This window comes from Trachinotus anak, unplaced genomic scaffold (assembly GCF_046630095.1).
Source record: "Trachinotus anak isolate AG129_WGS33_773 ecotype Australia unplaced genomic scaffold, CSIRO_AGI_Tana_v1 ptg000004l, whole genome shotgun sequence".
In the NCBI taxonomy this organism is placed as follows: domain Eukaryota; kingdom Metazoa; phylum Chordata; class Actinopteri; order Carangiformes; family Carangidae; genus Trachinotus; species Trachinotus anak.
The window spans coordinates 22,430,390-22,446,072 of record NW_027273855.1 but is presented as its reverse complement, the minus strand read 5'-3'; the positions used below and the strand labels follow the sequence as shown (position 1 = coordinate 22,446,072).

Genomic DNA, 15,683 nt, shown 5'->3' with positions numbered 1-15,683 from the left:
TGCCCCCTCTAATTTCTGGCCACAATTTAATAAATTGGTGCCGAATTAGAAAACTACTAACTGCAGCTCAAGTCATCCACAAGGTGGCAGCTTTGTACCTGTGATCAGTCAGCTCTAAAACTGACTCAAAATTTGGGCATGTATTTCAAAATTAAGTTTGAAGCACATAAAGTAAATAGGCTAAATCTAAAATTTGAGAAGAATCCCATTAAAGTGACATTTTGTGTGAATTTTGAATATGTTTCCTTCAGAGTCTATTAATGTGCAGAAAGCAAAGAGTTTTTGAACAGTTTTAATGTAGTCAAGTGATTATTACATTTCAAAATAATAGTTGAACTATTTATTTTACTAGAAGGGATCTAGAGGGATCAGACAAACATCGAGTCAGCTGCTTCAAAGTCAACCAAAGAGTTGACTTTAATTCCGGGAAGAGTTTTAAAATAAAAGCTTAAAAACTGTCTGTGCCTACTGGTCCATTGAGCCAAAGCAGAACACAACTAATGTGGAAAAAAGGTGCACTTCTCAAGATGATGTTTGGAAAAAAAATTAAAACCATTTTATTTTGGTCAAATAAACATAAGATCACAGAGCATTTTCATCAAAGGTGGGTGGCAGGCTTTTATTTTGGAAATGATGAGCGGAAATCATTGAACTGCGTTACTCAGACACCGGTCACCGTCTGCCCTCCTTCAGTGCGTGCGTTATGGCAAAGTTTCAGTCTCCAGGATGAGGAGCAGCCGGTCGGGTCTCTAGACCACTGAGCTGCACGGCGCGGACGTAAGACGCATTTTAACATATTTGTGAAAACATCATGATCACCTTGAATCAAAAAGTTACATGTCTATTTTTTTCCACCTGAAAACAGAGGAGAAAGAAAAAAAAAAAGTCGGGATGAACAGAGACGGAGACAAGAGCGCAAAGACTGCGCCTCGGAGCCAGAAACCACCCAGGATGCACCAGCAGGTTTCCGTCCAGAAGAAGAAGAAGGATCAAAGCGGCTCCTACTCCAAGGAGACACAGTCAGGTCAGCTGGACTCAGAGAAGGAGGTGAAAATAGCTGGAATACAGGGAAAGCGTCCGGGAAAAGTGTCGTCCAGTGCGGCCGCAGAGTGCCAGAGGAGTCCCGGCGCACAGAGGAAACTATCCGATGCCAGCAACGCATCAGAGGACCTGAGCAAAGACTCCGGCTGCCTCTCCGGCAAACTCTCCTCCTCCGACAGCAGCTCAGAAATATCCGACTGCCCCTCGGAGGGCACCAAGCACGACTCTCCAAGCAGCGACAACGAATTAAGCTGGATAGACGGCAGAGCTTATGTGAACCCGGACGGCAAGTCGAGCGCAAAGTCATCCAGAGATAGCTGCGCTCTCCAGCCGGATGCTGCTGGAGCGGGGCTCGGTTTGTTTAACTCCTCAGGGACGTTTATGGAGCTTATGATGGGGGAGACAACCGAGGATCTCGTCAGGGAGGTGGAAGACTTGAGATCGGAGAACGAGTATCTGAAAGTAAGTCTAATTTAATTATACTTGATTACATCTGTTTAATTTAGTTTGCCATTTTAATTCTGTTTGCATGATATCCTGTCTTGCATCTAAATTTCCACATGTCTCTATGCTGGCTTTATGAGATCCATAAGTGCATGTAAATCCCGGTGGGAGGCCCCCCAGACTCTGAACTCCAGAGCCGATTTTCTATAAATGCTCATGTCAGTCTTCATTAGTGAGTGCGGGTCAAGTAAAGAGAAGCTCTCATGCAAGAATCAAAAGTCAAGAGCGTCTGCTGACTTGAATAACCAGCGGCATCATCAGCAGCATCTTCCATAAGAAAGCTGCATATTGGAAGGGAAATCTCTGGAAAACCAGGTCCAACAAAATAAAACAAAACAAAGGTTTTTGTAGATCTTGTTGAAAATCTAACATTTTCTGGTGAGTCAGTATTGACACTTTTAATTGGTGCAATTCAAAAGTGAGAATGAGCAAAACAGTAACTTGCACATTCATGTGTTTGTTGTCATTTATTTAAAGAGTGGCCTGTGTATGTGAGTGATGGAGACGGCTGTGCCTTTCATTTTCTGCATGACATCCTGTATAAATAGGCTGTGGATCAAGTATTCAGCTCCTATACTCAAGTAAAAATACCAATACCACACCATAAAAATAGCCCACTCAATTACAAGTAAATGTACTGCATTCACAAGGTTTTAGGTTAAACTTTGTAGGCATTGTAGATAAAATCCATGAGATCATCCATGACATCAACCAAAGGTTTCTGAAGAGCGGTTTTGAGGCTCAGAGCGAGCTGCTCTGCCGCCATCATCTTGGCAGTACCCGGCTCCAAATAATTCCCAACTAATCCAAAAATGGGCAAAGAGGTGGGGCATGTGTGGAGCCAAGACTTGTTGCTGCCCAGTTTAATTTCAGTAGCAAGCCAATGCTCCCGTTAGCATCCATAGCAGGCTGGGCGTCTTGTTTGAAGGCTACTTATTAGTGTTAATTTCACTCACCTCAATAAACAGGAGCACAGACCTCCTCAAGTTCTGTTAATCAATTAACTGCTCAGTAGGTCATATTATTTGTCAGATATTTGAATGAAAAATCCTCCGAAAGGCACCAACATCACAAACACAAGCGAGAGGTCATGGTCCATGTTTTGAAAAAGCTGAGGTGACACCAAGCCAACAGCTAGTTGGGGATTGACTCACTTATGGAGTCAAACTCAAGTCGCCACTCGAGCACTGCTCAGCCCCTGAGGTTGCTGCTTGATACAGAGTTTGTCACGTGAGGATTAAAACAATGTCCATCGATTATATACACTACATTCAGTAAATTTGACTTTAATTACATTGAATTATGGTCTGTGGCTGATGTGAGGCATCCATGTTGTCTTGATTTCTAGGCACTTCCATGTTAATAAGATCCATCAACATTGGAGTCGTCACAATCAGGCCTACAACTTGAATTTCTTGATACTTGATATGACATGAATACCACACAAACACCTCTTGCCCCCTAAATGCCCACTTCTTTCACGCTCCGCACCTCCAGTTTGTAACGCAGCCTTTTTGTTAAAACCTTTAGGCCTCGAACCCAAACAGATTTTTGGTCTTAGCAGTTGTTTCTGTGTTGTCTTTCCCAGGATGAGGTGGAGGAGCTTCGCTGTGAGATGCTGGAAATGCGTGACATGTTCCAGGAGGAGGAGGTGTACCAGCTGCAGGAGCTGCGGCTGCAGCTGGAGCAGGCCAACAAGATGTGTCGCATCCTGCAGTACCGCCTCCGCAAGGCCGAGCGCCGCAGCATCCGAGTGGCTCAGACGGGACAGGTGGATGGGGAGCTGGTTAGGAGCCTGGAGCACGACATCAAGGTCAGGAGTCTGCTAACTCCTCCTCCCTTTGTGTGTGTGTGACCGTGGGGTCTTGTTAAATCTCACTTACTGATTGAATCACTGCCGTTCCAGCTGCCGTCATCAAAGTGAACATTTTCCGTTAGCCCCACAAAGCTTTTTCTCATTTCAGTACAATAAACAGTGATCGACTTGCTCATACACACTGAAGGACTGTAATCATCTGACAGCAGCGTGAGTCACGACTGTTTGCTGTGCTGTAAAGTGCTCCCTGCTGTTTCCCCCGAGCCACAAAAAATTCATTAGGTTGAAATGTCTTCATCATGCATCCTGTTGTTATTTTTAACATACCATGGTGCAATTATGTGGTGAGCTGTCGTCCATGAGTAGGAAACATAAAAGCACAGTAATCTTTATCAGAATCATGGCAAGTCAATCACTCCGTTCTTAAATGAGACTCTGCGGTGGCAGCCTGACTCTGTTTCTCTGAACCGACGTATGTGTAGTGTTGGTGTTGGATTCCCATCAGCCTCGGCTTCACCCCCTCATTCACTAATATGGTGAATTCCTGTCAGAAGCATTTCCTTGTAAAGCGTCTCTGCTTTAGCCAAACCAACTGCTGCAGAAAACACACTGCAGTCACAAAACAATGCTCGTGAGTGCAACCAGGACCGAACGATTTTCTTCCAGCACTTACTCTGATTGGAGTCACAGACGGATTACTGAACAGGTCAAATCGATCAAATAACTACAAAGAGACATGAAGTGATTACAAAGAAACACAAACCAGCTACACAGAGGTTCAAAATGCTGTCAAAAGGGTTAAAAAATGACCAAAAAGAGACACAAACAACCATAGAGAGACATGACCACTGTGTCATTTGTTGTTGCTTTATGTCTCTTTCAATCTTTGGCTCTTGCTCTTCTGTCCGGGCGGATGGGAGCATTTTATGTGTCTGTGCCCAGGGAACTATTTTCTCAGAATCGGTCCCTGATTGCAGCTACAATAACCTGGTCTTTGTTTTGCTCGCAGGTTGCAAAGAGTGTTTCTCTCCGGCTGTACAATGAGCTGGAGGCGGTACAGAAGAAGAATTCCCACTTGGAATGGGAAAATGAGGCGCTGCGTGAGAAGACACAGGAACTGGAGGTGGCCAAGCAGGTCTTACAGACTGAGGTGGAGAAGGCCAGAGAGGTGCGACATTAAATCAGAACATTTTATATAAAAACCAGTCAAAAGTTAGTTTTGCTTACTGTTACTTTATCTCTGGAAGGGGTCTTAAATAACCGGGTCTCGATATGCAGCCTAAACCTTGACAGAAACTTGAGCTTTTGCCATTGACACGTCTCATAAACCTCCATCCCTCTGGTCAGGAATCCTCCTCTCCATTACCCCCCACAGCTGCACCCATCCCAGCCAGTTGTCGCCCTGATGTCAGGTGACACATGACCCTGGTGCAGATCAATGATACGAGTGGAGGGCTCGGTCTGCAGCTGCCCTGTGCCTGGGCGGGGAGAAGCAGCCTGGTATGCTGAAGCCTGAACTCCAGGCACAGCTGACATCCTCAGCCGAGAGGACGGAGAAACGGGAGAGAGGGTGCGAGAGATTACAGAAATAGACTCTCTCTTGCTTTCTCTCTTTCTGCTTCTGTTAAGATAGGCTAAATCTGGATCAGCATGTATTATGGCATTCATAAAGGCGGGTGTTGGTACGCTGACATACTGACCTACAACCATCTCCCACACATACTTTCATCACGCTGTAGCCACCACACCCTGACAGTGATTCAGTTTCCAGTCCACCTTTTATTCTCGCGGCCCCTCCTGCCTCGGTGCCTCCTGTGGTAACGATTGTGCACTCTGGTGACACGTGTTCGGTTTAATCCAGGATTCGGTGCTTTGGAGTGAGCTCAGTCTGCTCCACTCATCTGAAACAGCTGCTAGTCCCTTTGATCCCAACAGGGAAATCCACTTAGATTACCTAATCTAGGAGCACAAAACACAGTCTAGATAGATGCGACGGAGGATGAGCATTTCAGAGACTCGCACTGCTGCCGACTGTCCGTGACCCTGTGTGTGTGACTTGAATGGTAACACAACACCGTCGGGTCATAATGTAGCTGCACAAGTGAGAACAATAACAAAAGTGAAGACAAAAGCTGCACTTTTATTTTGAAAGGTAGCACAGCATTTATCTCCCATCACGTTTCAGGTCACAGCCTCCAGGCCCACTGACCTTGAATTGAATTGACAGTAACCGTAATGTTTGCCACTTCTACCCTGACTATAAGATGACTATTATTAACACGCCGACATCCTGTCTAGAGACTAAGAGTGAGAACAATGGCGCCAGACAGAAGCTTACATTCCTCCCATGCTCAGACTTACGAGTAAACTCACTCATGTAGAGACGGAGGTGAGAAAAAGTTTGGACACTTCTCTGAAAGTAGCACAAAGGCATGGACAGCATTTTAAATGTTATTTATTTAATGGAATAACTGGACATTTTGGGGAAATTTACTTATGCATTTTTTTTTGTCCTGAGAGTTTGATAAAAAATAATGATGCCGCTGTCATGTCTGTCCATCAGATATGATGCTACAGCCAGCAGCCGTCACCTGAGCATAAACACTGGAAACAGGGAGAAACAGCTTCTGTATCATGGCTCTGTCCAAAGGTGACAAAACCCACCTAGCAGCACTTAAAGCTCACTGGTGGCATGTTTATTTAAACCATAAAAAAAAAACAAAAACAATCTCTTGTGGTCAGATAGTCTGGCCAAGAAATAATCTGACCTTGTAAAACCACAAATTGATGAGATATAACATTTTAATTAGGGAGCTTTAAGAGCTGCAGGCTGATATATTTTGTTGCCTCTGGACAGCACCACACTGGCTTTAACCCCCCTGTTTATAGTCTTCATGCTAAGTTATGCTATCCAGGTCCTGGCTGTAGCTTCATATTTTACAGATATGAGAATTAAGTGTCAATCCTCTCATTGAACTCTCAGAAATGTCAAACTGTTCCTTAAGCTGTATCTTCACGTTAAAGTATCAAACAGAGACTTCTAACAATATTTTCATGGCTTTTAAAAATGGCTCATTGAAGACAAGTTGCTCACTTGGATCTGTTTTTGGCCAAAACAATGTTTGTACTGAACCCTCGTTGAAACTCTTTGCCATGTTTTTACTCCTCAGATCTCTCAGAAGAAGAAAAGCATCCGATCGTCAGCCAGTAAGTCAGAGAAGAGGCTCTGTCAGCAGATCGAGGTTTGATATATTAACAATTCATGTTTGATTTAAAAAAACTGGCTGCACCTGTGAGAAACTGTATGTGCTAATGTGCTTGATTGATGATTGTCGCTGCTGTCGTTTCTTTTCCAAAAGGATGACAGCGCCGATCTCAAGTGCCAACTCCACTTTGCCAAAGAGGAATTAGCTCTCATGTGCAAGAAGCTCACCAAATTAGTATCGGAGAGCGAGGGCATGCGCGAGGAGCTGGCCAAATACCACTCAGCCTACGGCGACATTGATGCCACCCAATCACCCGAAGGCAAACACAACTCCGCCCACGCCAGGGAGGCGGAGGTCAAAGTTCATTTGAAACTGGTGGAAGAGGAGGCCACACTCCTGAGCCGCCGCATCGTCGAACTGGAGGTGGAGAACCGAGGACTGAGGGCAGAAATGAGCGACCTGAGAGAGAAAATAGGAGGAGGAGGAGGGGAAGAGGAAGAAGAAGAGAGTCGGGACGTTGCGGAGGAAAATGTGGCAGCCTCTACGCCGGCCAAGGACAGAGAGGGAAGGAAGCAGAGTTTGAAAGCAGGATGCACTGTTGACGAGCAGGGTCAGGATGAGGAAGCAGGAGAAGGTAAAAGTGATATCGGGACATCTCTTCTTTGCAACCAATCACAAACTGAAGGGATGATTACTGCCTGTCACATTCCTCGAGAAGGTCCTGTCGGCGGTGAGTGGGACCCTTCAGACAGTCAGGAGGGTGATAACAATGAAAAACTTGAGAGGGGTCTCAAAGGAATGACTGTGAAAGACTATGAAACCCTCCTAGCTCTCAGAGATCATTCCTGCATCCTGAGTTCAGCCATACAGCTTCTGACAGCACCACCAAAAAACAAGCACTGCTCATCTCCCTCATGTGCTTTCACCTCTTCACCAGAGGTGGACTTGAACGGGAAGATATTCCTACCGGGAGCTTTAAATGAGGCTTTGGACCTTCTGAAGGCCATGCTGTTGGCTTTCATTGGGAGGGTGGAGACGCTTTTAACAGGAGAGGATTCAGGCAAAAACTCTGTTCACAAGGACGGGCACGTTTGGGATTCCTACGCTTTCCCCTTTCTCTCGGGAGACTGTGCAGATCATGACGCGGAGAGTCATAAAATGAGAGAGTCACCAAGTGAGCAGGAGTGTGTTGAAGACCTCCGCACCACAGAGGTGAAGGAGAGAGCAACAAGACAAGCACCGTCTTTCCAGTGGGACCCCCTGCACAGCTGCAGGGACCCAAAAATGCAGCTTTCCCTGCAGATTCTGTGGATCCTCCATCAGTGGTGTCAAGTCAAAGGACCCGACCCGGAGGGAAAAGAGGTGAAATTAAAGATGTTGATCATTTACTCCCAATGGTGCATGTTTTTAGCAGTACGGTGCATCTTTGAAATATTTAAACACGTCTGGATTTTTTTTGTTTCAGGTTAAAGGCAAAACCATGTCTGTGCTGCGAGGGTTGTTGCAGGACCTCGGTGCAGAGCTGCGGGATGAGCGGATTGAATTCAACAGCGAGGCCAAGGCCACGCGGGGCAAGGCAGCTGAGGTGAGGATGGCGTTTACCCTTCAGGCCATGTGTTCCCCCCCTGCTGTGTGTGAGGCTGTGCGATACAGCAGGAAGTCCTGCCGTTGATCTGTCCCCCTGGCCATGCGTCCTCCTCACACTCGGTTCAACAGACATCATGAAAAGACTCATGCCAGAGTATTTAGGCTAATCTCTTGTAGGGGCCACAGCCAAACAGGACAGGCATGTTTAAATCTGCTGTATGAAAACCCTCAACTGACTCTCTGCAGTGACCAGACGTGGGGCAGTGCATGCATTCTGCAAACTCACTCACCCTCAGTTACTGTTTCCACCTGTGTGGTCAAATGCAAACAGAAAGACAGTTTAAATGCTTTAGGTAAGAAAACTAATCTAACATCTGAGTTGTTGCCTCTGTTTTCTTTGTGTGCCCTTTGCACAGCATGACTCAAGATCTGCTTTGCAAGGGCCGGATTTATTTCCTTTTTTCCTTCTTACTCCACGGGCTGGACTGTAATCCCGCCTTTCTTACTCAGTACTGGCTGCCTTAATGAATAAACACACACAAAAAAGACAAAATAGGCACAAACATCAGCTACTTGTCTTCAAAAAATATCTTATTACCTTGCAAGTGAATCGCTTTCGCTGATACTGTAAAGTGTTATAACATTTATTGATGGATGCTTCACTGCAGAGTTGGACGTGTGAGGGTTAAAAATTCTGTGTTTCTTCAATACAGCAACAAAACCATTAAATTACAGCATTTAATTTCCTTTAATGATGGACTTTGGCTGCAATTTTGTGCTTTTTACGACCAAGTGGAATATATCAGACAGGTTTTGCAGTTTTGATTTTAACCTGATGATGGCCCTTGATGAAAAAAAATCACAAGATTATAAAAGTTATCCATCCAGATCCATCCAAATGATTTCAGCTGTTTCAGTCTGTACCATCCACAGAGCCAAGCTGCTACTGTGGCTGAAACAACATGATTCACAAGTTAAATGTTCATTATCTCATTATTGTGTCTTCTCTCTCTTTGCTCAGTGTGCCGTCTTTCAGGATGAACGACCCTGTGAAGCCTACAGGTCAGTGTTTTCTCCTTTTAGTCTATTTAATTCATGAGGTCGCTGTAGTTGTAACTCACGTCTCTCCTGCTGTTTTCACAGAATCTGCAGCTCAAAGGGAAAAAGACTGAGGCGACAGTTTTCCCCACGTGGCCCTAAGAGGAAGAACTGGTGCTATGTGAGCCAGGAGGCCGCTCAGCTGGACCAAGAAGACCCTGTTAAGACCTGGGACCATCTAATCATGCCGCTTAGCTTCCCTCATCTGGATTTTGAGCAGATGTCCATGGAGAGGAGCCACACTGCCCCGGAGAAGTCGGCCGTCCGCATCTACTACAGCCCCCCATCAGCTCGCAGAGTCCAGCTGGCTCAGCTGAAGCAAAGCCCCGTCGCAGACAGGGAGTCTGTCAGCACTCCCTCTCCCTGGTGCACGCCGCCGACCTCCTTCTCTGCGCTCTGTCTGGCCTCATGCACTAACCTGAGCGACGACGTGAAGGAAATGACGGCCAGCTGGAGGCAGATAGTTCACGGCGGTTCACAGGAGAAGAGGGGGAGATTAGCGGGGCGGTGGGTGGACGTGGTCTGCTCGGGCACTCAGACCCACATGAAGCCGCAGATGGTGAGTGTTGGTCTGCAGACAGATGGGGCTCAGGGGCCGGTCGCTGTGAGAAGCAGCCCATCTCGAGGCCTGAGCTCCTCCTTGGTCTCCGCCCGCTCTCATCACATCTCCGCCTCACTGGACGGAGTGACAGGTCGAGTCGAGAGGCCCCGACCCTCCACCTCCTCACCGAAACTGTACCGGAGACACTCTGCATCCGGTGTGTCCCCTCTCCCATCAACCACCAATTTGAGCTCCTCCTCCTCCTCTGTATCCTCCTCCAGAGACCGAGCACTGTGGAGCCTGAATCACCAAAGCCCCTCCGGCCTCACGTGGACCCGACAAACCAGTCACAGAGCAGGCGCAGGGCAGAACCACAGTTCTCTGAGTGGCGCCAAGCCCCCCACCAAAGCTGCAGGCACCAACCGTTACGGTTTGGTCACGGAGTTTCTGCGCAGGGTGAGCGGTCGTGCTGAGAAACCAGTACCGGCATCAGGACAGAAGACCAAGAGCAGCCCGAAGAACCTGGAACGTGTTCCGACGAGGCCTCCTGCCGCCTCACTGCACAGGACTGACAGCGTGACGAGGATCGTCAACCAGAGGTTCATGAAGCAGAGAGAGGAGGCCGGCCGAGCCCAGAGGGAGGAGAGGGGCAGCAGCCTGAACCACGGCGTCAGACAAGGCATCACTGTCCCAGCAGAGGTGAGTGCATCGAAGAAAAACATGTCTCACTAGGTCAGGGGTCAACAGACCTGTGTGTCTTTATCTTATTGTAAGTGTGGGCTAACAGATTTAAAGCAGCTTCTAATGATACTCATTTTACATTTACAGCTTCTTAACAAAGCCATGTTTCTTAGGATTTTTTAAAATGTATTTTCAAATTATATTTTCAACCTCTATTGAGAGCGACAGTGAAGAGAGACCGGAAAGAAACTGCAGCAAAGGACTGAGCCTTAATGGTACAGTACACACTTAATCATGTGAGCTACCTGTGCGCTCCAGGATTGTTGTGTTTATTTTGTTTATGTTGTCATCCAGACTACATCTGTGAGAGTCACAACAGTTTTATAAACGTGAAAACTTCTTTCACCTTTCATCCCTTTGGTCTGTGAACTGCTATTTGAAAATCACAATAAGCGTTTCTGACATGTCACAGTGGAAAAAGCACAGATGTAAATAAATCCCACAGCTCAAGGAGATATTCTTGTTTGACAGTCCAGAACTGAGGTGTTTTACTGTGACAAAGAGAAACAACAAATCCTCACATTTGAGAAGCTGGAAAAGGAGAATTATCGATTGTTAAACTAGTTGCCAATTAATTTTTTTTGTTGACTGACATTGATTAATTGACAAATCACCCCAGACCTGATGAGCTTCAACAAACTGGCAATCCACTGTAAAGCATTTCTGTTACTTCATCCACCTCTCGTGTGTCTCCGCCCTCCGATCAGGACGGAAACTACGACTGCAGCTCCAGCAGCACCTTGACCTTCTGCTTCGCCCGTCCATCTCGCTCCAACCAGAGGCAAACGTCGAACCAGAGCAAACTCCAGCGGCACAGATACTCGCCTCCGGTGAGCGCGGCTGCAGACTCCAACTGTGGGTGAGCGGGCGGAGGAGTAACGGCAGCAGCAGCAGCTCTCCTGATGCTTCTGGACAGCTGAGAGCGGCCATTGCCACAGGGCAGGAATTTAACATGTAGTCTGTGGATGTAAAGCCTGCTTTACTGCAGGATGGTTGAACTGGGAGAACTGGTAGAGGTTATGTGGGATGTATAGGAGAGCTGCGAGCAAACTGGTAGATATGGATGGATATATTTATATATATATGGATATATTTCTTTTTGTGCAATTAAAAACACAGATTAATGCTTGTTTCAATTACTAAAAAAAAAACACAGTCTTGCAAATATTGTATGCTCATTTATAATTACATTTTAAAACTCTAAACTAACTGACTTTTGCACTTATACTGTTGATTAATTTTATATTATCTTTATGGTATTTTGTAGAGAATAACCTCATGTTTTACTGAATAAACATCTGATCTGACCAAGACGCTGTAACTCTTTATTTATCTTCATGTGCATGTATCTGTCATACCTCACTCTGAAATCTGTAGGTTTTATTGAAGCTGTAGAGACTTGTTTACTCTGCAGAAATCAGCCGCTTCAGGAGGTGGGGGGCTTTACGTCACATGCTCAAAAAAGAAAAAGTAACTGCTAAGTAGCTAATAAGATAAGATTTCCTCGCCCGTTAGGAGCTTCCTCCTCCTCCTTCCTCCCCTCCCTCTCCAACTGTCTGACTCTTGACTTTCACTGTCACTGAAAAACTGCAGAGTGTGCTGCTCTGTTCTGTGTAACGTGTAACACACCTGGACATTAAATTCAAATAAATTCAAATCCACTGTGGGAGATGGAAGCTCAGATTCTATTGGAGCAGATCAGCTGAGTTAGTTTTGACGGGCAGCAGCCGGCCTCAGGCTGTGGTCAGGGACAGAGCGAGTGGAGGAGTCACACAATGACACGGTGTCACGTTTCTGCTCACAACATGCCTTCATCCTCTACTGTTACACACACACACACACACACACACACACACAACAATGTGGGTTACTGCCCTGCAGAGTATCTTCAATTCAGTGTAACCCAGTTTCACATGATTAGTGACAATCACACACAAAATAGACCAACAACAACAAGAAATTATGTCTGACAAAGGTAATATAATCACAAATTATCAATAATGGTAATAAAAATAAGTTTCAGAAGAAAAAAGATCCTGCACACTGCTCTTGCTCAGCATCACAGTTTCGGTCCCGTCAGACCTTCATCAGAGGTGATTTCTCCCACACACCTGCACCAGATTACTGGATGTGCAAACATTTTCATTGAGGAATAATAAAAAGTTGTAAACTGTCAAAAAAAAAAAAAAAAAAATTGGCAAAATCATAATTGCATGTGTGTGACTTTGTCTTTTCCTGGGAATAAATTCACCAACAAACAAATGACTTGACAATTACCCTCAGTTCTGACATAATAATAATAATCCAGTGATAATGTAAAACTCTCAAACAGGTTTCAGGAGATGCACGACTTTTACTCCTAACAGAGTGTTGTTTTGAACTTTTGCTGAAGGGTCCGGGTTGTTCCTCCACCACGCTGCCCCCAGTGCCGGGCTGCAGGACTGACTCTGGCCGGGGGAGGCGCTGCGGCCGCCGCTCCGCTCTGCTCTCTCTCGGCTGTGAACCCTCTTTATTCCGCGGTCGTTGATGCTACATAACAAACATGCCGGAACCGCTGCAGTGTTTGCAGGAATCACAGAAACTCGGGGACACAGACCAGAGCTGAGATGGAGTCTGTTTTCCTGAGGTTTGACTCTTATGACTTCGAGGCGGATCAGAGGTTTCAGGACGGACTGAAGAGGTCAGGGGTCAGCAGCAGCGGCGGGGGCGGGGCCAGGCTGCAGGACATGAAGCTCTTCTTTTACAGCAGGTGTGGGACATCTGTGCAGCTTCAACTTCTCTAATGTTATTTTTAATATTTAGTTGTGTGATAAGTGAGAAATAACCTGTATGAAATTTCACCTCCAAGCAATCCACAGGATGGCTCTGTTTTTGTTAGGTTAGTTATTTTGACGCATGTAGTGTTTAATTTCTCTGTTTTCATACGTTTCATAAGAGAAAACATAATAATAATAATAATAATAATAATAATAATGAAAATAAAATGTGATGCGCAGGAGTGAAATTCAAAGGCAGGAACCTGAACCACTGAAGACATCACATTCAAAACAATACATATGCTATAATGTGCATGATTGTAGTTTTTTCACCCTTTAAAATAAAGCAAAGAGCCCTCATCAGAGGTGGAGCCTGAAGTCAAGCACTTCAGGTTTACTTTTGATACTGAAAGTATTTTTTATTTCTTCTTTATTTAATGAAACAGATTAAAATCTCCTTTTCAAGAGAGACCTGAGAACAAGATGCAATCACAAAGACACACACAAAAAATAAAAAATAAAAATCAATGGCGCTTCAGGGAGAAATGATAAACAGAATTAATTTTCTTTGGCACCAAACCATTCAATATTTAAGAACAGAGAGAATAAAGTCGTGCTGGAAAAATGTAACCTGTATACGTTCAGAGGTGAAACAATCATTCAGTCCTTTACTTGAGATTTTAAAACATTTATTATTTGATATATTTTATGATTGTTGTAAATGTTTCTTCTTAATCCTTTCTTGTATTGTGTAGTTGAGTTGTCTTAGTTTGTCGATTGTGTCTTTGTGATTGCATCTTGTTCTCAGGTCTCTCTTGAAAAAGAGATTTTAAACCCAGTTAGGCTTTTTGATGAAATGAAGATTAAATGAAAATAACCTCAGTATCAAAAGTAAACCTGAATTGATTTTCCCTCCCTCCTCTGCCATCACCAGGTTTGTTGAGCCCATAGACCGATCCAGCTACAAACAGTGGGCCTCTGCTTCTCCTCGTGTGGCACCGACGGACTGCAGAGTGGGGCAGCCGGACCAGGGGACTCCTTCAGATCCAGACTCTGAAGTCAGTAAAAACCAGGCCGCTGAAACGTCGGCAGAGACAGAGGTAAAGCAGCTTTCCTTTGCCGAGGTGATGCGGCTCATTCAGGAGGGACAGGAAGTGCCGGGGGCAATAAAACTGGACATAAAACCGAGCAACCAGAGTCCCACTCCCTCTCAGATGGAGAGGGTGCTGAAACCCTGGGAAATAGCATCGTCTTCCAAGTGACCTTTCCCTCTTTACGGCACTGCGTACATAAAAATCATTTTTAATAAAAGAGTATGAAAAATTCCAACTACATGGCTTATGACCTGTTGTTTGGATTCAAATAATAACATTAGTCATAATTTTTTCTACCATTTGTCATCAGCATGGTGAGATTATGAGACACAGGGCCCCTGGACATGGACAAGTAAGGCCCCCTCACTCCTCTAAGACTCTAAGAAACACAAATGCAACAGTCTGTGTGGTTGTCTTTTGTCTCTTCTGAGCCTCTTTGTTGGTTAGATGACAACACTGTGAGATATTTTGGATTTATAAAATGAAGGTTTAAATATTCTGGCCTGAATGACAGTATGGATTATTCACCTTGTTATCAATTTAACAGGTAGTGATTTCTTAAACTTTGCCCCCCCCCCCCCCCTCCAATTATCTCTTCTTTATAGTTCTCTAGTTCTTAAAAAAAACATATTTTCATTATTATCTTTATTATTTATGTCTTCATTCTTTTGATTATTTTTCATGATTTTTTTTTTGAGTCTCTTTGTTGTTTTGAGTCTCCTCATTTTCGTTCTGTGTCTCCTTGTGGTGGTTTTGTCTATTTTCACAGTCCTTTAACTGAGTTTTGTGACTTTCAAACAAGAAAACATTAAAAGTCACATCATACTCAGACTCCAGGTCATGTTAATTGATGTAATTTTAGTAATTATTGTTATATCCAGCTGAGAAATAATGAAATCTTGAATGTACGGCCTATGGTCACTGTCTCCCCTTCCTGAGTTACAGCATTAAATAATAACCAGAGGTTAATATTCAGACAACCCTTACATGATGACGTCACAGTGAAGTTGACCTTTGACTATTTGGATATAAAATGTCTTCACTTCATTTTACCCTGATAGATATTTGAGTTAAATTGTGTCATAATTAGTGTGTGAATTTGTGAGTTGTGGCCAAATGTGTTTTGTAAGGTCACATTGACCTTTGATCACCAAAACCTAATCACTTCATCCTTGAGTCCAAATTAATGTTTGTGCCAAATTTAAAGACGTTCCCTTAAGGTGTTACTGAGATATAATAATAATGCCTCCAGTCCTGGCTGTTGTTGAGTTATTACAATGACGAAATTGTCAATAAATT

The 15,683-nt window shown here is 44.6% G+C and overlaps 1 protein-coding gene across 2 annotated transcripts; it reads left to right on the top strand.

Annotated features, from left to right (window-relative positions):
- The first annotated feature begins 645 nt into the window (after positions 1 to 645).
- Positions 646 to 11,841, top strand: LOC139620985 (uncharacterized). 2 transcript variants are annotated; one of them, XM_071477118.1, is made up of 10 exons: positions 646 to 777; positions 866 to 1,503; positions 3,134 to 3,358; positions 4,371 to 4,529; positions 6,532 to 6,603; positions 6,721 to 7,929; positions 8,033 to 8,152; positions 9,176 to 9,216; positions 9,298 to 10,492; positions 11,242 to 11,841. In XM_071477118.1, exons 2-10 carry the CDS (start codon positions 892 to 894, stop codon positions 11,395 to 11,397), a joined length of 3,789 nt encoding a protein of 1,262 aa, XP_071333219.1. In that variant the 5' UTR covers positions 646 to 777; positions 866 to 891; the 3' UTR covers positions 11,398 to 11,841. The 2 variants fall into 2 exon arrangements, with proteins under 2 accessions (XP_071333219.1, XP_071333218.1); XM_071477117.1 differs by having other exon boundaries at positions 691 to 1,503; positions 11,242 to 11,534.
- The last annotated feature ends 3,842 nt before the right edge of the window (positions 11,842 to 15,683 follow it).

Coding starts and splice junctions, on each gene's coding strand:
- LOC139620985 (XM_071477117.1), top strand. CDS start 838: ATGTCTATTTTTTTCCACCTGAAAACAGAGGAGAAAGAAAAAAAAAAA. Junction 3,359..4,370: donor GCCTGGAGCACGACATCAAG/GTCAGGAGTCTG, acceptor TTTTGCTCGCAG/GTTGCAAAGAGTGTTTCTCT. Junction 6,604..6,720: donor GGCTCTGTCAGCAGATCGAG/GTTTGATATATT, acceptor CTTTTCCAAAAG/GATGACAGCGCCGATCTCAA.